Here is a 26,465-nt window from a genome sequence, read left to right on the forward strand (position 1 = left end):
TTTTTGCCATCAGTGTGTGATCCGTGTGTCCGTTTTTGCCATCAGTGTGTGATCCGTGTGTCCGTTTTTGCCATCAGTGTGTGATCCGTGTGTCCGTTTTTGCCATCAGTGTGTGATCTGTGTGTCCTTATTTGCCATCAGTGTGTGATCCGTGTGTCCGTTTTGCCATCAGTGTGTGATCTGTGTGTCCGTATTTGCCATCAGTGTGTGATCCGTGTGTCCGTTTTTGCCATCAGTGTGTGATCCGTGTGTCCGTTTTTGCCATCAGTGTGTGATCCGTGTGTCCGTTTTTGCCATCAGTGTGTGATCCGTGTGTCCGTATTTGCCATCAGTGTGTGATCCGTGTGTCCGTTTTTGCCATCAGTGTGTGATCCGTGTGTCCGTATTTGCCATCAGTGTGTGATCCGTGTGTCCGTTTCTGCCATCAGTGTGTGATCCGTGTGTCCGTATTTGCCATCAGTGTGTGATCCGTGTGTCCGTTTTTGCCATCAGTGTGTGATCCGTGTGTCCGTTTTTGCCATCAGTGTGTGATCCGTGTGTCCGTTTTTGCCATCAGTGTGTGATCCGTGTGTCCGTTTTTGCCATCAGTGTGTGATCTGTGTGTCCGTATTTGCCATCAGTGTGTGATCCGTGTGTCCGTTTTTGCCATCAGTGTGTGATCTGTGTGTCCGTATTTGCCATCAGTGTGTGATCCGTGTGTCCGTTTTTGCCATCAGTGTGTGATCCGTGTGTCCGTTTTTGCCATCAGTGTGTGATCCGTGTGTCCGTATTTGCCATCAGTGTGTGATCCGTGTGTCCGTTTTTGCCATCAGTGTGTGATCTGTGTGTCCGTATTTGCCATCAGTGTGTGATCCGTGTTTCCGTTTTTGCCATCAGTGTGTGATCCGTGTGTCCGTTTTTGCCATCAGTGTGTGATCTGTGTGTCCGTATTTGCCATCAGTGTGTGATCCGTGTGTCCGTTTTTGCCATCAGTGTGTGATCTGTGTGTCCGTATTTGCCATCAGTGTGTGATCCGTGTGTCCGTTTTTGCCATCAGTGTGTGATCCGTGTGTCCGTTTTTGCCATCAGTGTGTGATCTGTGTTTTTCATGGAAGCATAAATAAAGAAATTACACAGCTTCTCCTATACTTTGCCATTTTAAACGGACTGTACTGACGCCATCTGTGCGCTGTCCGTGTTTTTCATGGACCCATACACTTGTATTGACTCTTGTCATCCGTGCAGCCATAAAAAAACGTCACCGTAGATTATGACGGATACAACATGTACGTGCAACACAGACGTGAATGAGGCCGAAGACTTAGTGCCATATTACTATATAGTAACTCTCATCCAAAGGGGATGGGACTTTGCAAAACCGTGCCCAAAAATGGGCATTTTGGGGGTGAGGCTTAAAAGTCATGGATTTTAATTTTTGGTTATTGTTGATTAGAATTTATCATGTATGAGTCTAAAACCGGTCCGATCCCTCTTCAATAACTATACTGAGTAGCAGGAGATTACATACCAGCGACCATTCCAGCAATTGCAGATGAGGCATAGTTTCCTTGCCCGCTTGGTATGTGTGGAGGGTAACCCGGCAATGTGGATCCTACAACATCGCGCCCTGGTAAAGAATTGACAGTTATTAGTATGACATACTTCCCCAGTCATTATCCCATTATGTTATATAGAGATTGCTAGTATTGATGAGCGTGCGTGCTCGTATAACGTCTTATCTGAGCATGCTTGGGTGTTATCCAAGTAGATTGGCCGAGCTCGTATAGTATGGTCGAGTCCCTGCAGCTGCATGATTTGTGGCTGTTAGACAGTCTCAACACGTGGGGATTGCCTGTTTGTTAGCCTGAACACATGCGGGGATTCCCTAACAGCCATAAATCATGCAGCCGCAGGGACGCGAACATAATATAAGAGCACATCCAAGATGTTCGAATAACACCCAAGTATGCTCGGATAAGACGTTATCCAAGCGCGCTCGCTCGCCGCTAAGATTCGCTAGGCCTCATGTATGAAATCCATCGTGGTTCCCATACTAACTACCCAGAGTGCCCCTTTCCAATGCAAGTTAGAAATTACCACCTCTTTAATGAGGGTTCTGACATGACCGGTTAGACCCATTTCTGGAGCTTCTTGCCACTGCAGGAACTCTACCTATGCTGCTTTATACCCTATAACCTTACAGTTCATACACTCCCCTGATGATTCCTCCAGGAAGAAACGTGTAGGAAGGGATACAATCTTTTTTTGGGGTACTATTAAGGCAGTATTATACTTGGGCACTGCCCTTGTCAGGGCAGGGGCAACACATGGGGCATGACGAGAGGGTATAATATTATGGTCCCTGTTATATTCTGCTCCTACAAGCCTACTTGGACGATATTGGTTCATCATGACACAGTGGTGATATTAAACTTTTTTATGTGAGCACTGATTTACTGAACACTTGCACTTTATATTGTTATAATTATTGCTGGTCATTGTATGCTATTTTTATTTTAGGTTCTTTTAATTATATCATTAAAAGTTATATTTTATATATATATATAAATATAAATAAATATATTTATATATATATATATTTTCCTCTTCCTCTCTGAAGAGACAATTTGCATAATTAGCATATTTTCCAGAGGAGCATTGCGGCTTTAAGTCTCCTCACCTCGACATGCTTAGCATGTTATTCTCCGCAAGGAGAAATCATACTTCTTGGATATCGGTCAGACGCCTCTCTCACAGCCAAACCAGATCTTCTCCCACTTTGCACTGATGAGGGGCAGTACCCCGAAACACAGTGTCTGCAAATGGAGATTCTGGCTTGGCTTTTATCCTAAGTCATGTAACTAGGCTCGTTAAAGGGTCAACATTGACTTTTAGGATTGCTACCTCCAATAGGTGGCACTAGAGTTCTAGTCCTATTCCTCTCTGAAGAGACAATTTGCATAATTAGCTTATTTTCCAGAGGAGCATTGCGGCTTTAAGTCTCCTCACCTCGACATGCTTAGCATGTTATTCTCCGCAAGGAGAAATGATACTTCTTGGATATCGGTCAGACGCCTCTCTCACAGCCAAACCAGATCTTCTCCCACTTTGCACTGATGAGGGGCAGTACCCCGAAACACAGTGTCTGCAAATGGAGATTCTGGCTTGGCTTTTATCCTAAGTCATGTAACTAGGCTCGTTAAAGGGTCAACATTGACTTTTAGGATTGCTACCTCCAATAGGTGGCACTAGAGTTCTAGTCCTCTTCCTCTCTGAAGAGACAATTTGCATAATTAGCATATTTCCCAGAGGAGCATTGCGGCTTTAAGTCTCCTCACCTCGACATGCTTAGCATGTTATTCTCCGCAAGGAGAAATCATACTTCTTGGATATCGGTCAGACGCCTCTCTCACAGCCAAACCAGATCTTCTCCCACTTTGCACTGATGAGGGGCAGTACCCCGAAACACAGTGTCTGCAAATGGAGATTCTGGCTTGGCTTTTATCCTAAGTCATGTAACTAGGCTCGTTAAAGGGTCAACATTGAGTTTTAGGATTGCTACCTCCAATAGGTGGCACTAGAGTTCTAGTCCTCTTCCTCTCTGAAGAGACAATTTGCATAATTAGCATTTTATATTATAATACATTGATTATCTCTCCCTGCTGGTACTGGATTTATTCACTGAGAGGTCCTTGTAGATCTGTCATATCATATCAGATCCTTGCTGTTTTTCTCCACAATGTCTATCTGATCTAATACTGGAGATGCCACGAGTGCTGAGGTAAGAAGAGGCTGCTCACACTACTGTCCACCCTGTCTATCTGATATAATACTGGAGACACCAGGAGTACTGAAGTAAGAAGAGGCTGCTCACACTGCTGTCCACACCAGGGGTGCTGATGTAAGAGGCTGATGACTGTTATGAATGGGTCACCGAGGAGGATAGCAGGTCCAGGCTAAGCCACAGAAAACCAAGGAGGTTGGTAACTAAGCGGATGCAGACCCCTGATCCTGTCCACACAACTAGCAGTAGCCGTGGAGCATACCTACGATGATCCTAGACACCTCGGCACAGCCGGAGAGCTAACTAAGCCTAAAGCAAGAAAGGGGAAATCTAAACTGCCCCGGAGCAGACCCCAAAGAATAGACAGCCCCCAAACATATATTGTCGGTGAGACAAAAAGAAAACACAAACGCAGGCAGAAAAATAGACTGAGCAAACGATGGGGCCCACACTGACTAGACAGGACAGGAAAGGAAAGACACTCTGCAATCACGCAAAAAACCCTGCAAAAAGTCCAACACATCTGATGCACAAAAACACTGAAGTCGCACGACTTCGCCCCCACTAATCAGCACTCTGGTATATTCTGAAAGCAAAGCAAAAACAGACCAATATAAAAGGGGACAAAACAAACTGGCACATGCAGTAACATGGGCGGTGACTCAGCACAGCCCCAGCCGGAGCTAACTGACCCGCACAAAGCAGAGATAAGCAAAACCAGATCAAATGCAAACAGAATAACAAATGAACCACTTAGCTGAACATGCAGGGAAAGAGCAGGAGACATCAGACCTCAGGAGGCACAGGAAGAAAATCACCAGCAGGGATAGAGGGAGTCAGCTGTCTTAAATCCCAATCAGAAACCCCAGATCTCCAATCGTCTTCCTCATTATCAGGTGGCAAGCCTCTGTCAATCAGATCAGCTCCACTACCTCCAGTAACCACCAGAGGGAGCCCAGAAAGAGAACTATCACTCTGACAAGCTCCACTATCTTCAGTAATCACCAGAGGGAAGCCAGAGAGAGAATTAACAACAGATGACACTGCTGTCCACAATGTCTATCTGATCTAATACTGGAGACACCAGTGGTATTGAGGTAATAAGAGGCTGCTCACACTGCTGTCCTCCCTGTCTATCTGATCTAATACTGGAGACACCAGGGGTACTGAGGTAAGAAGAGGCTGATGACACTCCTGTCCACAATGTCTATCTGTTCTAATACTGGAGATACCAGGAGTGCTGAGGTTACAAGAGGCTGCTGACAATGCTGTCCATCTTGTCTAATACTGGAGATACAAGGGGTGCTCAGGTAAGACGACGCTGCTCACATTGCTGTCCACCCTCTCTATATGATCCAATACTGGTGATACCAGGGACACTGAAGCAAAAGGATGATGATCACAGTGCTATCCACCTTGTCTATCTGATCTAATACTGGAGATCTCTGGGGTGCAGAGTCAAGAGATGGCTGCTCAGTGCTCACACTTCTGTCCATTCTGTCTGATCTAACAATAGAGATATGAGAGGTGCAGAGATGCTAAGAGACTGCTAACACTGCTGTTTAGCCTCTCTTTTTGATCTAATACTGGAGATCACACGAGAGCTGAGGTAAGAAGAGGCTGCTCACACTGCTGTCCACCCTGTCTTTCAGATACAGTGGGAAAAAATTGTATTTGATACACTGACGATTTTGTAAGTTTTCCCACCTACAAAGAATGGAGAGGTCTGTAATTTTTTTGTAGGTACACTGCAACTGTGAGAAGACAGAGTCTTAAAAAAAAATCCAGAAAATCACATTGTATGATTTTTACCTAATTATTTTGCATTTTATTGCATGAAATAAGTATTTGATACAATAGAAAAGCAGAACTTAAAGGGGTTGTCCACTAGTAGGACAACCCCTTCTTGATCAAAATGTTTGCCCCCACAAAATAATAAAGCCTATACTAACCTGCCGTTCCGTCACTGTTCCCGCGATGTCTGCAGTTGCTCTCCCTGTTGCTCTCATCCAGTGTTGTGACACATGACGCTGGCACCCAATCAGTGCTGAGATCAATGTTGTCCTAGGCTAACTTCTTCTTACGGAGCCACTCCTTAGTTGCCCTGGTTGTGTGTTTCGGGTGATTGTCATGCTGGAAGACCCAGCCATGACCCATCTTCAATGTTCTTACTGAAGGAAGGAGGTTGTTGCACAAAATCTCGCAATACATGATCCAATCCTCCATTCAATACGGTGCAGTCGTCGTGTCCCCTTTGCAGGAAGCACCCCCAAAGTATAATGTTTTCCCCATCATGCTACACGGTTGAGAAGGTGTACTTGGGGTTGTACTTACCCTTCTTCTTCCTCCAAACACGGCGAGTGGACTTGATACCAAAAAGTTCCATTTTGGTTTCATTTGACCACACGACTTTCTGCCATGCCTCCTCTGGATCATCCAGATGGTCATTGGCGAACTTCAAACGGGCCTGGCCATGTGCTGCTGGTTATTCTCTGCTCCCACAGCACCTAGGTAATATTTTATGCCGTAGACTTTCTAGCTGTTGGCTTTGTTATGAGCACTTGCTCTCCGCCATCGGTGTTGATATGTACATTTGCCCTGTGACTGTATGCCATATATGACTGCCTGCATGCTACATGTCGCTTAAATTCTTTTTATCGGCTTTTGATACATTTGCCCTTTGAATATATATTAGATTTTGTACTCTAATAATGGTCCATGACGTTTCTATAGGGCTGGCCATTTTTGGGACTGTGCGGGTGGTTTATCCGGCTTTTGTATGCCTTGTGTGCACGCCTTCATCCCCTCGTATTCCATGTACTTTAGTGTCCATGTTTTAAAATGCATTACTCAATAAAATGTATTTTTATGGGGCCTTTTGACTGCCTGCTCGTTGGTTTGCTCTATATATAGGTTGCAGTTGCCTCTACTAGTCCTAGTACTAATACCAATATGTGGTCCATGTCACATGATAATACAATTTTCTAAATAATTACTCTTTCATGGTTTCCACATATATTATGTGTACCACAATTGTATTTTACTATATGTGCTGACGTGAGCAGGGGGACCTTACAAGTCCTGCAAGATTTTAATCCATGACGGCGTTTTGTGTTACTAACGGTAATGTTTGAGACTGTGGTCCCAGCTCTCTTCAGGTCATTGACCAGATCCTCCCCTGTAGTTCTGGGCTGATTCCTGACCTGTCTCAGAATCATCCTTATCCCACGAGGTGAGATCTTGCATGGAGCCCCAGACCGAGGAAGATTGACAGTCATCTTGTGTTTCTTCCATTTTCTAATAATTGCGCCAACAGTTGCTGCCTTCTCACCAAGCTGCTTGCCTATTGTCCTGCAGCCCATGCCAGCCTTGTGCAGGTCTACAGTTTTGTCCCTGGCGTCCTTAGACCGCTCTTTGGTCTTGGCCATTGTGGAGAGGTCAGAGTATGATTGATTGAGTGTGTGGAGAGGAGACTTTTATAAAGGTAACAAGTTCAAACAAGTGCAATTAATACAGGTAATAAGTGCAGAGTAGGAGGGCTTCTTAAAGAAAAACTAACAGGTCTGTGAGAGCCAGGATTCTTGCTGGTTGGTAGGTGATCAAATACTTATTTCATGCAATAAAATGCAAATTAATTATATAAAAATCATATGATGTGATTTTCTGTTTTTTATTTTTAGATTCTGTTTCTCACAGTTGCAGTGTACCTACAATAAAAATTACAGATCTCTCCATTCTTTGTAGGTGGGAAAACTTGCAAAATTGGCAGCGTATCAAATACTTATTTTCCCCACTGTATAATCCTGGGTATTGTAGGGCTGCTTTTGTAAGAAAACACTGTCACTGTTCTCCACCCTTTCTTTCTGATTGCTGAGGGGTTGCAGGGACCTGGAGATAAGTTGACAGTACATCACGGTGGCTCAGTGGTTAGCCCCACCAAGGACAACATCTGCAAGGAGTTTGTATGTTCTCCCCGTGTTTGCATGGGTTTCCTCCGGGCACTCCGGTTTCCTCCCACACTCCAAAAAACATACTGATAGGGAATTTAGATTGTGAGCCCCATCAGGGACAGTGATGAAAATATGTGCAAACTGTAAAGCGCTGCGGAATATGTTAGCGCTATATAAAAATAAAGTATTATTATTATTATTATTACATGGTATTGAGTAACTCCAGGTCACAGCAGTTGAGCCTTCTACTGCACATGCTCAAGTCACTAGCACTTGTCCTATCATTCTAGGACCGGTTTCTGTCAGTGTAAGACGACGGCCATTTATAACAGCAATTATCTCTTTATTCAAAGCTATTGTGAGGTAGTAATTAAAGCTAATTAATTTATTCATAAAATAATGACCTTTTTTAATTAATAATTCAATATGTTAAATTATGCTGAATAATATATACTACCGTTCAAAAGTTTAGGGTCACTTAGAAATTTCCTTATTTTTGAAAGAAAAGCACAGTTTTTTCCAATGAAGCTAACATTAAATGATTCAGAAATCCACACTATGCATTGTTAATGTGGTAAGTGACTATTCTAGCTGCAAACGTCTGGTTTGTAATGCAATATCTTCATAGGTTTATAGAGGCCCATTTCCAACAACCATCACTCCAGTGTTCTTATGGTACTTTGTGTTTGCTAACTGTGTAAGAAGGCTAATGGATGGTTAGAATACCCTTGAAAACCCTTGTGCAAGTATGTTAGCACAGCTGAAAACAGTTTGGCTGATTAGAGAAGCTATAAACCTGACCTTCCTTTGAGCTAGTTGAGAATCTGGAGCATTACATTTGTTGGTTCCATTAAACTCTCAAAATGGCCAGAAGAAAAAAAGAACTTTCATGTGAAACTCGACAGTCTATTCTTTTTCTTAGAAATGAAGGCTATTCCATGAGAGAAATTGCCAAGAACTGAAGATTTCCTACAACGGTACGTACTACTCCCTTCAGAGGAGAGCACAAACAGGCTCTAACCAGAGTAGAAAGAGAAGTGGGAGGCCCTGCTGCACAACTGAGCAACAAGACAAGTACATTAGAGTCTGTAGTTTGAGAAATCGACGCCTCACAGGTCCTCAACTGGCAGCTTCATTAAATAGTACACGCAAAACGCCAGTGTCAAAGTCTACAGTGAAGAGGCGACTCCGGGATGCTGGCCTTGAGGGCAGAGTGGCAAAGAAAAGGCCATAACTGAGACTGGCTAATGAAAGGAAAAGATTATTATGGGCAAAAGAACACCGACACTGGACAGAGGAAGATTGGAAAAAAGTGTTATGGACTGACGAATCCATGTTTGAGGTGTTTGGATCACACAGAAGAACATTTGTGAGACGCTGAATAAGTGAAAAGATGCTGGATGAGTGCCTGATGCCATCTGTCAAGCATGGTGGAGGTAATGTGATGGTCTGGGGTTGCTTTGGTGCTGGGAAAGTAGGAGATTTGTACAAAGTAAAAGGGATTTTGAATAAGGAAGGCTATCACTCCATTTTGCAGTGCCATGCCATACCCTGTGGACAGCGCTTGATTGGAGCCAATTTCATCCTACAACAGGACAATGACCCAAAGCACACCTCCAAATTATGCAAGAACAATTTAGGGAAGAGGCAGGCAGCTGGTATTCTATCTGTAATGGATTGGCCAGCGCAGTCACCAGATCTCAACCCCATTGAGCTGTCGTAGGAGCAGCTTGACTTTATAGTACGCAAAAAGTGCCCATCAAGCCAAACCAACTTGTGGGAGGGGCTTCTGGAAGCATGGGGTGAAATTTCTCCAGATTACCTCAGCAAATTAACTGCTAGAATGCCAAAGGTCTGCAATGCTGTAATTGCTGCAAAGGGAGCATTCTTTGACAAAAGCAAATTTTGAAGGAGAAACATATTACCATATATACTCGAGTATAAGCCGACCCCCCCCCTAATTTTGCCACAAAAAACTGGGAAAACTTACTGACTCTAGTATAAGCCTAGGGTGGAAAATGCAGCAGCTACTGGTAAATTTTACAAATAAAAATAGATACCAATAAAAGTAAAATTAATTGAGACATCAGTAGGTTAAATGTTTTTGAATATCCATATTGAATCAGGAGCCCCACATATAATGCTCCATACAGTTCATGATATCCCCATAAGATGCTCCATACAAAATACACCCCATATAATGCTGCACAAAGGATAATAATGGCCCCATAAGATGCTCCATATAATAATATGCCCCATATGCTGCTCTATAAAGGTTATGGCCCCATAAGATGTTCCATAGATTATGCCCCCATATGCTGCCCCCATAAGATTCTCCATAGATTATGCCCCCATGTGCTGCCCCCATAAGATGTTCCATAGTTTCTGCTCCCTTATGCTGCCCCCATAAGATGCTCCATAGATTATACCCCCATATGCTGACCCCATAAGATGCTCCATAGATTGTTCCCTCATATGCTGCCACTGCTGCTGCTGCATTTAAAAAAAAAAAAAATGACATACTCACCTCTCCGTCGCTGGGTGTCAGGTGCCGGTGTCACTGCTGGCACCTGAGATATTCACCTGTCCCCCGGTCCATCGCTGCTTGCTGCTGTCTGGCACGTCATCTGTCAGTGACGTTCAGACTGCAGGGGGTGCGGCGCGCACTAACCACGTCATCATACCCTCTGCTGTCTGAACGTCACTGACAGATGACGTGCCAGACAGCAACAAGCAGCGATGGACAGGGGGACAGGTGAATATCGCTATACTTACCCGTCCTGGCACAGTCTCTGCAGCCCCCAGCTTCTCCGCGATCTCCCTTCCTGCCTTCAGTGGTCACATGGTACCGCTCATTAAACTCATGAATATGCGCATATTCATGAGTTTAATTAGCGATACCATGTGACCGCTGAAGGAAGGAAGGGAGAGCGCGGAGAAGCTGGGGGCTGCAGAGACCGTGCCAGGACGGGTAAGTATGACCTGACACCCCCGCCCCCCTCCCCCTCCGACCCCCTGGTGTATATGACTCGAATATTAGCTGAGAGGGGGACTTTCAGCCCAAAAAAATGGGCTTAAAATCTCGGCTTATATTCGAGTATATACGGTATTTCAAATAAAAATCTTTTTTCGAACCTTGTCAATGTCTGGACTAGATTTTAAATTCATTTGGCAACTCATTTGATTAAGAAAAGTATGAGTTTTCATGGAAAATACAAAATTGTCTGGGTGACTCCAAACTTATGAACGGTAGTGTATATATATGTTACAAGGTTATTTAACTATTCATCAATCAGATTTATTTACGTAAAACCAGACAATAGTAGTTCCCGGGTCAGTCACCCATGATCGTACCTGTAACAGTCTGACTGGTGAACTGTCCGTACACAGAAGCCGCATGAGAAAATGCGCTGAAAGTCGGAGCAGCAGCTGCTGATCCGATCGGCTGCAGGTCCAGGAAAGTGGGACTATACAGCGATGGCGGGGTGGAGCTGGCGCTAGAGCTATCTGAGATCTCTTGTTTAATGGCGAAAGATGAGAGTTCTATAATGGAGCAATGAAATGGAAGTGTTACAATGAAGAACACATGATACATGATGGAATACAGTGGCGGATTGTCACATGCCGATGACGTGTTTGAAATTGACATGATGACAAAGTTTGTGCAACTGGTCTATGGAAACAGAATATTGCCGATGGTACTGACATGTTTATAATGGCATCCAGGGCCAGACTGGCCATCTGGTAGTTTGAATATCTGGCACTGCTGCCGGCACTTGGACCGGAGTGTGCGGCTATGTGAATTTCTATGCCGCCGCACGCTCCGGTCCCAGTGCTGGCGGCAGTGCCAGGTTTTCATGTGAGAGACTCTCACGAGAATCGTGCGAGTCTCTCACAAGTGAGTATGAGCCCTTATCAGAAGTTCTGTTTGAACCCCCTAAAAAATGAATCAATTTTTACTTTTTTAAAGTGTGTTTTTTTTTAGGCGCACATATAAGTATAGTCAATAAGACTTTTTTGTCCGGATTTCAGAGTTTATCAAAGTTTCAGGACGAACAACACCCGACGGAGTCACAAACGTGTTACCCGAATGTGAGGTGGACAGGACCTAATTCTGGAGTGCCCCCACAGGTAGAAAAGAAGAATTACACATCTCCCACTGAAATCAATGATCAATGGTTCCTCCAGAGTGTGAGCAAAACCTTGAAGCAACTCCTTGATGTGGCTAATAATGGGGGTCCTAAACTAGGTATCCCCTCTATAAAACTCCTTCAAGTTTAGACATTTTAGGACATTTTTGCATAGATTGTATCAATTTTACAGCTTACCGGACAAAGCAGAGTACCCCTGATGTGTGGAGAGATTTCTACCTAGAGCAGCATTGGAAGCGGATAGCGCAGATTTCCCATCGTCCATTGCATTATTTAGCAGCGGTAGCGGATACAGAGCCTGAAACCAAAGGACAGACAATAAGTGACCTTTCTATATAAAATAAGAACCCTACCTATAAAGGCTTACAATTAGAGATGAGTGAAGCTCCTAAAACTAGTTTTGGGTAGAATCTTTTACCCAGCTGATCTTATACGGTCACAATCTAGATTCCCTATCAGTATGTCTGAGGAAACCCACGAAGCACAGGTGTTGCAGATGTTGTCCTTGGTGGGATTTGAACCCAGGACTCCAGCCCTCCAAGGGTGCAGTGCTAACCACTGAGCCACCGTGCCACCCTGCCTGACAGCTTCCCTTTAGCAAAATAGAAAGTGATTGAACAAAAGAGAAATTTAAATCAAATCAATATTTGGTGTGACCGCGCTACAGCAGTAAAGCATCAATTCTTCTAGATACAGTTGTACACAGTTTTTAAAGAAACTCAGCAGGGAGATTGTGCCAAACATTTTGGAGAACTAACCACAGATCTTGTGTGGATGTCGCTTGTGCAAATCCTTCTGTCTCTTCATGTAATCTTTATGTACCTGACCTAGAGGAATTGATGCTGTTTGGGTGGTATAGGGTGGTCGCAGCAAATACTGATTTGATTTAGATTCCTCTTTTATTCATTCACTGTGGTATTTTGTTAATTAATACAAATAAAACTATTAACACTATTTATTAAAGCATTCTTAGTTTGGAGCATTTTTTACACACCGGCCTAAAATTATGAAATAGTTCTGTTTGTATGAATGCTCTATACATTTTACCAGGGCGCTGCTATGTATATATACAGGCTCGGACTGGCCCACAGGAGAACAGGAGAATCCTCCGGTGGGCCTCTCTGAAGAAGTGCTAATGAGTAGTGCAGAAAAAAGTATCAGTTTATCATTCATTAAGGTAGCCAAATTAATATTACATAGAAGCAAATGTAAATTTGTCTACTAGGGTCAGGGCCCTTGTAGCTAAACAGTGGGCCCCAAGAATTCGGGCTTTTGCCATTCCAGCCTGACAGTGTACATATAATGTATATTCTACTCACTTGTTCAGCTTTGCTGTGACTGGCGGAGGGATAAGATTCAGGAAAGTGTTGTCTCTGGAATGGACACTCCAGTCCGTCGAGTGGGTGCTGGATATAGGCTTCTGTCCGCATCTGCTTCCGGCTCAGACCACCGCTGCCCTGAGAGTCTATGCTGAGCCTGCAGCTGTCCTGATCGCCTGGGAAAACCAACAAGGAGTTGCTGTGTTTCACCTGTTTTTCATTTGTGCCTAATTCTTCGTTTAATCTGCGCCTTTTTTGAAGTCTGATTTTGCTCACCTTTTTTTGGGGAGTTTTTTTTTATTCGTCAGTGTGGATGGAGCCTGGGGTTCCCTAAATGCTTTCATCAGACGCATCAATCTTATAATAAACATTGCACCAGAGATATTTGTGTGCAATTTTTGCGCCATTTTGCCAAAAGTGAGACTGTTTGTGCTAACTAGTCCCAAAGCAGGTCAGAGACAAAAATAAAGACTAATTTTTACTACTTTGTGTCAAATTTATGACCCGCGTGCGCCATTCTTAAAAACTTAACACAATGCGCAGCATATACGACGCGAACTAAAGAGAATTTTAAAAAATGATGAATTAGGGACAAGAAGTTGCTATAGTGGTAAAAATACTTTTCATTCCCCTCTTTATTAACCCATGTCCAGCATGAATTAACATACGATTGCAGCCAGGTATGATTTGCTCTGCAGCTGTCTGGCGTTTCACAGAAAATATAGCTAGAAGATCCGGCTTCTTCCAGGTGATTGACAGATCTGTTTCATATGTTTATCTAGCGAGAGACCTGTCGATCACCTGGAAGACGTGGGGAGACGTCAGGGTTGGTGCCAGATTAGTCTCATCTCTGGCTATAGTCCCCGGCCAGATCTTCTAATCTGACTTGGACTGGCACATCGGGGAGCAGGAGAATCACCTGGTGGGCCTCCCTCATGAGCAATGCTTGATGCAGTATATTTGATGCATTATTTACAGATAAATGTCACATCTCGTCATTCATTTAACAAAATACCCAATTTAATATATAGAAGCATAGGCAAATTTATGAAGAATGAGGGTCAACTACTATTGCATACAGCTGGTACCATATACCTTTCTGCATACCGTATACCTTTCTGCAATCGTACTGACCCATGCCGCCTGTGGTTTGGGCAGCTTGAATCAAGTGCCAGGTTCCCTTTAATATATGTTAGTGATGATCGCCCCCAGTCTTGTGGAATACACCGTATCCTGGACACGGCAGGGGATTATACTCACTGTCATCTAGTTTTCGTTTTCCATCTGTAGACGGATGAGAGATTCCTAACAGACCATTGATGGAGTAAGTGGATCCAAGAGAATCCGAGTGTGGAGACTCGGGAGGCGTCACTGCTGAGCTTGGAACTAGGAGAGAAATACTTAAGATTAACCATCAATTTGGTTCCTCATTAATATCGCATATTAACCGTTCATATTTAAGAAGATCAATATTTGGAATGTTTTCTCATCAGCTTCAGGATACAGTGTTTTATGGCTTAAAGGGAATCTGCCATCAGGTTTTACTATGTAATCTGAGAGCAACATAATGTAGAGGCAGAGACCCTGATTCTAGGGATGATACTCGCTGTAGTATACAATCAGTGTTTTATCATAAGGAGATTATCACTGCAGGACTAGGTGTCTCTTCCAAACCAGTCCAGCTAATCTTTGCAACCACGCCCCCCCCAAATGATTGGCAGATTGCCGACAATGCACAGTGTACACAGGAATCTGCCAATTAAGGGTGTGGGCGGGGTTAAACACAACTCCGCATTCTGACCCCTGCTCATTTGCAGCAGAGAAAGCAGAGATTCTATCAAAACTTCACCAAGCAGCCCAGCAAGTGACACATCGCTGGAATCAGGCTATCTTCCCCTACATCATGTTGCGCTAAGATTACAAAGCAAAAACCTGGGGAACAGATTCCCTTTAAGTAAAGAGACCAATACATTCTTGACTACCTTATGCCACCACTAGAGGGCGATCTATATATTCCTTCTATTGACTTCTTAGAATCCACGCAGTGACTGGCCCTTAGAAGATTGTATGAAAATGCAGAATACCATAGATTTGTTCACACTAAGGCATTTTTCCACATCAAAAATCTAAGGCTAACTCTTGGATTTCCATTGTGGATATGCAGCTAATATGCAGCTTGCGCTGCTGTACATCCACAATGCCATAAGGCAGATTTCACACAGATTGAGGCACAGTATCCAATCCAAAATTCACATGAGCTAATCATGTGAACTTACCATGATATTATATTATATAATACAAAGTAAGACGTAGTCCGCTCAACATGACCCTGACCACTGGACTATTCTCACTTACTGAAGCAGTAAAGCAAAGTTTGCCATGTGGCACAACTCATTGTGAAGTCCCAATCTGTGGCTTTACACAGGACTGCAGATAAGGTATGTCACTGAGATATCAAGTGCAAAAAAAGACAGTAAATAACAAAACAAGTTCTGCTACGTTTGTAAAAAAACACTACATACATCATTAAAGTAGCTGTACAACAGTCAAAAAAAATAAAATTAGCCATAGATTGAATAAAAATAATAATAATAATAATCCAGCGCCTCATGGATCCAGTTTAGGCCCCTCTGCAGGTCTCTGCTGGCTCCAAAAGCGGTTTCTATCTTGTTTGGAAGTCCCAGTCTGTAATTGGCTGTAGTGGTCAGATGAATAGAAGAGCGCAACATTGGATGTTTCTCCAATGCAACACTCTTCTACTCTTCTACCAACCACTTTTTCCTGCGCCTCTTCGTTCCTGAGTAGAGATGAGCGAACTTGAACTTAAAAGTTCATGGTTCATACCGGACAGCTAGTGTCCAGTGCTGAATGACAAACACAGACCTCTCTCGGAAGTCCCTTGCAATCTTCTGAGTTCCAGGAGAAGAGAGAGGGAATTTTCCAGCTTAAAAGTTAGGGTCCCCATTCTTTTCAATGGGGTTCCAATTCTACTTCAAGTTTGGGTGCAGTTCTGGGTCGTGTATCAGAATCTGAACTTCCCCAGGGCTGCTCATTCTTATTCTTGAGATATGACCCATCCTTTCTGTAAATAAATATTTTTTTTTTAGCCAAGTGATTGCAGTTATCAGTTCTACCATGTGAGTGCATTCCATTCTTGATGACCACACGCAGTTGGCAAAAAAACTAGATTTATATATCGGGAAGAGGGGCCATGTCATATCACTTCTCCCCTATGCCTCACTACTGGAACAACACATCCATGTTGAACTGCCCTCCCACCTCTCCCTCTTTGACCAGTTACAATCTTGCTTCTGACCGCACCATTCCACTGAAACTGCCCTAACTAAAGTCTCCAATGACCTACTAACTGCCAAATCCAAGCAACACTACTCTGTCCTCCTCCTCCTGCACCTGTCCTCTGCCTTCGACACAGTGGACCATTCCCTCTTGCTACAGATTCTCTCATCTCTTGGCATCACAGTCTAGGGCCTTTCTTGGATCTCCTCATACCTATCAGACCGGACATTCAGCATCTCTCACTCGCACACCACCTCCCCACCTCGCCCCCTCTCTGTCGGTGTCCCCCAAGGTTCAGTCTTAGGTCCCCTACTATTCTTCGGCCTGAGATAGTTCATGGAGTTCCATGGCTTTTAGTATAATGTCTATGCTGATGCCACACAGATCTACCTCTCTGGACTCGATATCACCTCCTTTCTAACCAGAATCCCACAATGTCTATTTCATCTTTCTTCTCTGCTAGATTTCTGAAACTTAACAAGGCTAAAAGAGAATTCATCATCTTTCCACCGTCTCACTCAACCTCCCCACAACAGACTTATTCATCAAAGTCAATGGCTTCCCACTCTCCCCAGTCCCACAAGCTCACTTCCTCGGGGTAAACCTTGACTCTGAACTCTCCTTCAAAACACACTTCAAAGCCCTTTCCACCTCCTGCTGACTCCAACACTGAAATATCTCGCAGATCCGCTCATTCCTCACACAAGAATCTGCAAAAACACTAGTGCATGCCCTCATTATCTCCCACCTTGACTACTGCAACCTTCTGTTTTGTGGCCTCCCCTCTGACACACTCGCATGCCTCTAATCTATCCTAAACTTCGCTGCCCGACTTATCCACCTGTCACCTCGCTATTCCCTGGTCTCTCCTCTCTGTCAATCCCTGCACTGGCTCCCCATTGCCCAGAGACTCCAGTTTAAAGCCCTAACCATGACATACAAAGCCATCCACAACCTGTCTCCTCCATATATATGTGACCTCGTCTCCCGGTACTTACCTGCACGAAACCTCTGATCCTCACAAGATCTCCTTCTCTACTCCACTCCTGTCTCCTCTTCCCACAATCGCATAAAAGATTTCTCCTGCACAACCCCCCTACTCTGGAACTCTCTGCCACAACATATCAGACTCACACCTACCATAGAAACCTTCAAAAAAAACCTGAAGACCTACATTTTCCGACAAGCCTACAACCTGCAGTAACCCCCGATCCACCATATTGTTGCACGATCAGCTCTACCCTCAAATACTGTATCCTCACCCATCCCTTTTAGACTTTGAGCCCTCGTGGGCAGCATCCTCTCTCCTCCTGTACCAGTCGGTGACTCGTCTTGCTCAAGATTATTATTATTTGTTTTTGTTATGTAAACCCCCTTTCACATGTAAAGTGCCATGGAATAAATGGTGCTATAACAATAAATAATAATCTCAGGATTGGAAAAGCACAGGAACAAAAAAATAAACAACCCCTGGATTCAGCAGAACAGCTGCATTTACTCCATTTTATATTTTTGTCAAGTGATGGGTCCTCTTTAAACCGTAAGATACTACAACTCCCAACATTATCAATATCGAATGTTTTTGTTTTTTTATAAATACCTAATAATGAGCGTTCGGCTATGGTCACACTATCAGTATTTGAATAGTATTTCACATCAATGTTTGTAAGCCAAAACCAGGAGTCGGTAATAAATGCAGAAGTGGTGACGTGTTTCTATTATACTTTTCCTCTTACTGTTCCATTTCTGGCCTTGGCTTACAAATACTGAGTTAAAATACTGACTAAATACTGATAGTGTGACTGCAGCCTTAGGGTAAGTATAGGATGTGTTTTTCCCATTTTCCTTGTAGAGGCACTGTTACGGTCTTACCCTGACAGAGAGGTGCCAGAAGACCACAGGGTCTGATTTCCTGCACTCCGGCACTGACTAGAAGCACCACACCATCATATTAAATTGTGCAGGTTTCTGCTAGCAGTGCAGGGGTTAAACTTTTAAGTTCATATCGTCCAAGATCTTTCCAGGGTTGATGGTCTCAGCTGTTCAGTGTTGGTCACTCCCCTCTCCTACATATGCTTGCCTCTGACTATCATGGATGCCAGTGTTAGTTTCATGCTGCCTGGAGCTGTAGGAGTTGGTTTGGAGTGTTTATCTAAAGACTGTTGCTTGGTTGCATGCAAACCCTTATTCTCTCTTGTTTGTTTGTTAACCCTTCCTTCACTCCCTGGTGTTCCACTACGTTTATGAGTGAATATTTGTATGATTGTTATTTTCCTTTATCCCTGTACATCTTCCCTTGTTAGTCTGGTTGGTGTATTAAGATACACTACTACTCTCCACTTCTCTGGATGGGGGAGGGAACAGATAAGGGCTGATTCAGGAGCTCAGCAACGTATGTGGCCCCGGCTTCTTCACTATTAGAAGTAATCCCAGAAGCAGGGATACCTAGGGCACCCCTAGGTACAGGGAATGAGCCCCTGGCCCGATGATATCCCACAACAGAGTCGTTACAGGCACTGGAAGAAAAATGATGCATTTTGTGACACCTAGTAATGAATACTGCTGGTCCCTAAAAATAGTCACTGTGCATAAAGAAACCTTCATAAGTGTGCAGCTTATAGAGTGGAAGGATCCCGGATAATATGGAGGGGTACACAAGGGGTTATTGGACACTTGGTTGAATCCTTGTTTTCTCCTTAGGAAGTTTTAGCAAGTGCTTTTCCTGCCAAAATGGTCCTGTTTTCCTGCCAAAATGGTCCTTGGTTGTTGGGTAGAGTGGGGGTAGGTTAGTGATGGCAGGTGATTGGGTCATTGTTTGAACTATGGGGTGGCCATCGCAAGGGTAATTACGTTTGGGTAGCAATGGGCAGTGATGGGATCTTTGTTTGAACTTATGGGGCTGCTGTTGTGGGGGCAAACCTGCTTCTCAGCCTCGGTAACTGGGTTGAGTAAATCGCATGTGACCCACTGCTACCGTATAAAACGTGTACTGTAGAAGAGGCTTTATCTGTTCTTAGACTGGATTCTTGCCTCCCCGCTCCTCCTACCTTTATATTAACGTGTCTGGATTGTTTCATCACTGCCTCTTTGTTAGAAAGGGGTAAATCGTTTGCATAAAAATATGCAAGCGGACCGTTCATGAGATAATCAGACGGGTGGCTCGGGCATTTGGCTGAACTTTTTGACCTTTGGTGACTGTTATTTTTTATGAAGGTATTTATTAACGTTGTGGTTTGATAAGCTTTTCATTAAATATGGTCGAACTGGCCCACCGGGGAGCAGGAAAATTCCCCAGTGGGCCCCTGTGAAGGAATAGTAATAAGCAGTACTAATATACTTGATTCATTATTTACAGAGAAAGGAATCAATTAATCATTCATTATGCAAACTATTTTGTTTAGGATTACATATTAGGAAAAGTAAATTTGTGTACTAGGGTCAGGTTATTTGTGATGTAGCTAAACAGTGGGCCCTTAGAGCCCTTGAAACTCCAGTCCAGCTCTGACTGTGGCCAATTTCCACCACTATAAAGCGCTGTCCACTTGTTCTTTCTAGTTATTAAGTGTGAACAGAAGGTTTGGGTGAGACATACTGTATAATACCATGAACTCTCAATATCATTCATTTATAAAAAGACTTCTAGAGCTATATGAGCACAGGTTGCCCCATTCAGCAATACTGCAGCCTGGGAACAAGAGTGGGCACAAACAGAAGGAGACCCCTGTGCAGTCTAACCAGAGGCGTAGCTAGGGGTTCAGCTGAGGGGGGGGGCGAAAAATCGGAGTGGGCCCCTAACCAGTAACCCTGATTACAACTCAGGTGGCAAACCCAGTGGCAGTAGCTCTGGGTGGGCCCCCTCAGAGCAAGGGGCCCGGGGCGACCGCACCCTCTACCCCCCTGGTAGCTACGCTACTGAGTCTAACGGCTCATCATAATGCACAATTTCACTTGCTTTGGAGGCAGATGTGGCCCCCTAATCTCTTGGGCCCCTGTGGGTTTGCACAAGTTACACCAATGGTATGTCCGCCCCTTCCTGGAAATAATATATTATATAAAATTTCACATCAAGCAAAGTATAGATCAGTATGAGTCACAGCTTCCAAAACAACTTCAAGTCACAACATTTTGTTGCAACTCGAAGCTGCGCCAAAATCTTGTGGGTTTTGGTGTCTATATATATATTCTGCATTCAGCCTTGGTCACTTACTCAGAGTGTGTCCAGGACTTAATGACTTCACGCAGCTCTCCATGGGCAGATTAAATAATTGTTGGACCTTTGTACGGATTATCCTAGAAGAGAGAATGACATGTAAACTGAGAGCAAAGACGTGGGCACAGATCGGGCAAACATTCAATATGCATCTAGAATCCCAGATAGTAGTGTAGTGGCTTCTTGGAGCAATCGCCTTCCCCTGGCCATCTACACCTTTGGCTTGTACTCTGCCAATACTTCACAACTCTCCTTCGCCTCTGCTAGCAAGTTTCCTTCTCAAAACTCCAGCAAGGCAATGCTCCGTAAACTATACCTTCATCATCACAGAGTCCTGTTCATACGCACATACCGGAGGCAGGAAAGGGAGGATGGGGGTATAGTCTGTTAAATGGGATTTGTTTAAGCGGGGAAAAAAAATTGAAGCTGACAATTATAACTTAAAAAATGCGGAAAAGATCTTTGTTAACTTTTTTTTACGCAAATGCATGTGTTTTAAACTAAAAATCTTGTTTTGCAATTGGGATTCGTAAACAATTTTGCTCTGTTTCCATTGTTGGCCACAGTAAGAGTCAACTAAGAATCTGTCAGTGGGCTCCTCTTAGTTGATTTCAGATTAGAAAGTTCTCCTCAACATTCATGCGGTCATAAAACTACTGAAAGGCGCTCAAAGTTATAAACTCTCTCATCTCAACCAGCTCACTGACAGATTCTCAGTTAACTCATCCTTCAGCCAGCAATCGACAGTGCACAACAGAGGCTATGGAAGCAAAAGATTTCATGAAAACCATTTGTAAAAATTATTTTAGCTAAAAATATATGCATTTAAATATTTGAATAAAAAGGACTAGCCTACGAGGGTGTCTATATCCTTTTTAAGTGGACCTGTTATTTCATTCAACAGTCTTAAAAACATGTGCATTTATTATGCAGGCTAATATTTTTTTCCATGGCACTTTCCACATTCATATCTTTCAATTTGCCCCAATGTAACTGCACACCATCCGTCCATGCACTAGATTTCTACAGGGACTGGCATCTGCCAGTACTATAGGTACCGGCACTTGACTTTTCCTTCCATTTACTAACAGTCATACATTGCACCTCTACCAGTAATAATTAATTATATATTTCTTTAGATACCTGTTGATGGAGCTGACACTGGGCACTGTGTCATTGTCACATACACCTTCTGCCAAAAGCCGATCCCTGATCTCCCAGGCAAACATGGTCGGATTTTGCCTCTTGTAATCTCCAATCTTCTCCACCACTTTGGGGGTGGCAACTTTAGGTTTAGACCCACCGATGACTCCTGGTCTGATACTGCCAGTTTCATAGTACCTACTCCAATACAAAGTAAGATATAATTACCCAAAACCATTGATCTTCTAAGCATGGTTTGTCACTAGGCACCAGGGCTAATGTCCTATGGCCTAGAATAAGCACCATGAAAGAAGAAAAGAGCGTTTACAATATTGATATGCAATGAGACATATTGTAAGATGATTGAATTCTGGTACAGAATGAACCAGATTGCCAATACTAGGCAATTGTTTTTGTCTGTACATAGTGAATCAAGAGTATTGTGCCAAGTACTGCTCAGATAAAATGCTGATGGCCCACCGGAGGATTCTCCTGTTCTCCTGTGGACCAGTCCGAGCCTACATATCATGGACTACCTTGGACTGTATACTGTCTAGGCACCAGGACTAGAACATACAGAACTGGTGCCCCTGCAGAATTCTAGAGGTTAGGCAACCATTGAGCCAGAATTGACCTTTATGGTTTTGCATAGGTAGAACATATGCTCTAGAAATAAAGGCCTGGTCTTTGTCTGTTGGGTCAGACAACATAAATACAAAATGTGCCAAATTTGCTGTGACTGTTCCGGCAACTTTGTGGTGCCCCCAGACGAAGGAAGGTGGACTTCATAAATTCAGACCGCAAATGGGCATTTCTGGGTGGGATTTGTGGCCATCTCAAGCCCCAAATCCCCAAAAAGGGGAAGATATAGATCACCTCTGAATTACCAAACACCAATAACTATGAGACTACAATATGGATGCACCCAGTGGCGTAACTTGAAGCTCATGGGCCCCAATGTAAAAGCTCCGAATGGCCCCCCAATTATTGCAAGCCTTTAATAGCATTATAGACCAAAGGGACTTTTTGGGCCTTCTAGGTTCCAAGGCCCTGTTGCGGTTGCAACTCCTGAACCTGTAGTAGTTACGCTCCTGCATGCACCATACCAACCAAATAATACCAATGTACATTGCCCAAATATTCCAAACCAAATAATACTGATGTAGACTGTCTATATAATACCAACATAGAAAACACAAATAATACCAATATATGGTGAACAAATAATACCAACTTACAGTGCCAAAGTATTACAAACCAAATAGGGTCAAAATACAATGCCCAAATAATCCCAGTCCTCTCACTAAGTCCTCCCTCAACTCCACGACAATGTATTACCGTGTCTATGTAGTTGTCTATGTACCGGATCTATGTAATACCCATATGAACCACCTTAAACAGTATGAACGTCGTTAATGGGTTACTGCACCAGTTAGGGGTCAACAAGGAGAGCATGGGTGAATCTCCCCAAATCCAAACACGACAATGTATTACCGCATCTATGTTGTTGTCTATGTACCACGTCTATGTAATATCCATATGAACCACTTTAAACAGTATGTACGCCATTAATGCAGCCGTTAGGGGTTTGACACTTGTCAACAAAGACGGCATCATTAATGCGTGAATCTCCCCAAATCCAAAGAAGTGTTGTAGATAGAGTTGGATGAATGTCAAAAAAATTATCTATTTATTCCTTAAATATGACAACTAAAGCAGGATATATCTCATTGTAATGAAGGCTCCATCAGTGATGACAGCAGTTCAGTGCCCTGTGCCCTAATGAATCCCACTTGCTCTCACAACACATTAGTAGTCAATGGTATCTATGCCATTTACATTCACTAGAGGCTCAACTCAATATAGCAATGTGAAGGTCATCTGCCATTCTGCACGAGAGCCTCAAAAAAGAAACGAAGACAAGATTGCAAAATGTTCATTAGAAAATAGGAGATAAAGATGTCGGCTATCTGAAGATGTTGAAGGTATTCAGAAAGTAGAATTTATTGGTGTATGGTGATCAGGTGGAAGAAAAATTAAATTGATATTTTGGTGAAGAAATCCACTTTATTGAGCTTCTTTAACCACCATTTGAAGTTTTCTGCTAAATAGATTTCGGTGCACAGGGGCCGGACTGTGCACCGTATCTTCTCCTCCATGTCTGTGATTCCTCGGACCCCTCCGCCTGCCTCTGGTATGTGAATGACCTGCCTCCTTTGTTTGACAATTCAGGAGTGACCCGTCATTCACAGACCGAAGCGGTCGGAGAACATAGACATGGAGGAGAAGACCCAGAGCACAGTCCGACCCCTGTGCACCAAAATCTAATTAGCAGAAAACTGATTAAAGAAGAACTACAAAGCAGATTTCTTCACCAATATTCCAGAACCGTTCTAGCCATGTCTTTACTATACATTGCAAAACCTTGCTGGAAGGTTGCCTTTAAGTGTCTTCTCAAAGATTGATCTTCTAGCATCTTACCTGCCCAGGATCTTGCTCACGCAACCATGACTGACCCTCAGCTGCCGAGAGATGTCACATGGACGTACTCCTTGGTGCGCTAGGTCTACAATGCGCTGCCTCACTATTTCTGGAAGTGGGCGCCCATTTACAAAAGCCCCACCTAGCTGGTTTAGTCCACCATGACCTGTAGGGAAAGATAAAAACTGTGCTTTATTAGTCTAATCGTTGTGTTGAACCTAAGCCCCATTAGTTCTCATATGCTTTGCCAAGCAAATATCTAGTCAGTTAAGTAATAGCCAATATCATACAATTTTCCCTGTGACTGATAGTGAGGACATTCCATTTATTAGGTGGGATTTTCTGAACAAGAAGAGAAGGATCTGTCCTATAAATTGGCGATCTACTCTCCCGATTCACATGGGCATATAATGGCTCTATACAACTTCCAAGATTTATAGAATGGGTCAGAGCTGAACAGGTTAAGCGTAGGCCACACATGACGGGGATTAGACCGTGAGTGAAATGATAGGGAATAGGAGTTTATTGGTTTGAAAAGAGGGGGGAGGGACTAAGAGGGAGGCCATTTTAGGGGATCCTCAAGGTGAAGAGTCCCACCAGCTCACCCTGGTTGAATGGATATTAGCATCAAAACGTTAAATATGAGGGACACTTGAAGGATATTGACATTTTGGATTTTGGTGGCTGAGGTGGCGGAGGGGCATTTGGAGTTGGTGTGAAAATTGGTTGGGTGGGGAATCAGATGGATGGTTCCCTTCAGGAATGGCTGATCTGGCACTTAGTAGGGTTCTTGACGGAGTTGGATTCTGGGAGTCGTTGGTTGTCGTTATTTTAATTACCACTGGTGTGGTAACTATAATTCCACTTTTGAATAATTGGTTGACGTGCGCCACATCTGGTAGCTCCAAGGACCTCCCTCTTTTTCGGTAATTCGCAATGGTTATTGTTATTGTATTATTTGTTAAATAAATGGCCAATGTGGCCAGTTTTATCCCAAATATGGTCTCTTGTGTATGTTAAATTGTCCCAGAAAGTGTAGTAATAGGGGATGAAGTTTTTTGAATTGGGTGAATCAGCCATACTAAGATATAGCACCTACAGAAGTCGTAGAGCGCCAATGACGCCATTGTACCTAGCCACAGAGACACAATCCACTTTGCATAGACTCTGTACGTATGCGTGAGACCTTCACCAATCTGTCACCAGATTCCATAAGACTAACTGCGTACATTATTAAATTGATCTCTTTAATGAGGCTGGTTTACTTACTTTGGAAATTATTGCCAAAATGATTCTATAATCCATTTAGAAAGTTCCATTCTACAGTAATATTATTAAAATGATGATTTTTTGGGGGGGAGAGTCCAACTCTAACTGAAGTTATAAAATGCTTATATTAATATTAGGATTGTACAATCATTTTTACATGAATTATCAATGTATAGACACCAGCCTCACCAGGTCCAAGAAATGTATTTAATGTAGTATGCAGTTTATATTGTGAAACCTGCTGAGAGATCCGCTTTAATGGGAACTCTGATATAAATGATGACTATATACAACCTAGAATGTTAAATATCTTGCCTGTTCTACTGTATTTCACACTGACGTCTTCATAAATGTGTTTCACTTAATATATAAAAGAGGAGCAATCCCACCAGTAAATTATGTTTGCAGGGGTTACTATGGATCTTTCTATGGAGGAAAGGTGTAATATGGCTCACTAAATCGTAGTTGTAGTGATAACTGATATGAATTGGGTCCTCATTGCTTCTGGCATCACTGATAAGGGTGACTGTAAAAATAAAAAATTAAATTCAGATCTGTTGGCCATTTATGTGGGATCTGTTTTCCTCATATGAGAGTTTTTCCGACTGATTTGGCCACCAGCAGTTTTTTTTTATGGCTTTCTCATGGTTTTTAAAATGTCTTTTTTTATTAACTATCATTTTTCTTTTGTTTTTTTCTTTCACTGTACTGAATAATGAAATAAAAGAATAAGAATAAAAATAATAGTAATAAAAATAATAAGATAATAATAAAAATAATAATATGATACAATAAAATAATAATAGAAATAATAAAATAATAAGAAATAAAAACCGTGTCAAAACATTCCAAAAGTTGTTCGGACGTCTTTTAAGATTTACT

General features: G+C 43.0%; 1 protein-coding gene across 1 annotated transcript in view; it reads right to left on the minus strand.

Annotated features, from left to right (window-relative positions):
• PAX8 (paired box 8) overlaps positions 1-25,441 on the minus strand; it is a 39,319-nt gene extending 13,878 nt beyond the window's left edge. The window contains exons 1-9 of the mRNA XM_073588944.1: positions 25,414-25,441; positions 24,315-24,480; positions 21,834-22,034; positions 20,688-20,770; positions 14,444-14,569; positions 13,184-13,359; positions 12,042-12,162; positions 11,068-11,256; positions 1,508-1,606 (exon numbers count right to left, since the gene is read on the minus strand). Coding sequence (XP_073445045.1) covers positions 1,508-1,606; positions 11,068-11,256; positions 12,042-12,162; positions 13,184-13,359; positions 14,444-14,569; positions 20,688-20,770; positions 21,834-22,034; positions 24,315-24,480; positions 25,414-25,441 — 1,189 coding nt within the window. The remainder of the gene's footprint in view (positions 1-1,507; positions 1,607-11,067; positions 11,257-12,041; positions 12,163-13,183; positions 13,360-14,443; positions 14,570-20,687; positions 20,771-21,833; positions 22,035-24,314; positions 24,481-25,413) is intronic.
• Between the last annotated feature and the right edge of the window lie 1,024 nt (positions 25,442-26,465).

The sequence above is a fragment of the Dendrobates tinctorius genome, unplaced genomic scaffold (assembly GCF_039654945.1).
Source record: "Dendrobates tinctorius isolate UK_male_01 unplaced genomic scaffold, ASM3965494v1 ptg000104l, whole genome shotgun sequence".
Taxonomy (NCBI): domain Eukaryota; kingdom Metazoa; phylum Chordata; class Amphibia; order Anura; family Dendrobatidae; genus Dendrobates; species Dendrobates tinctorius.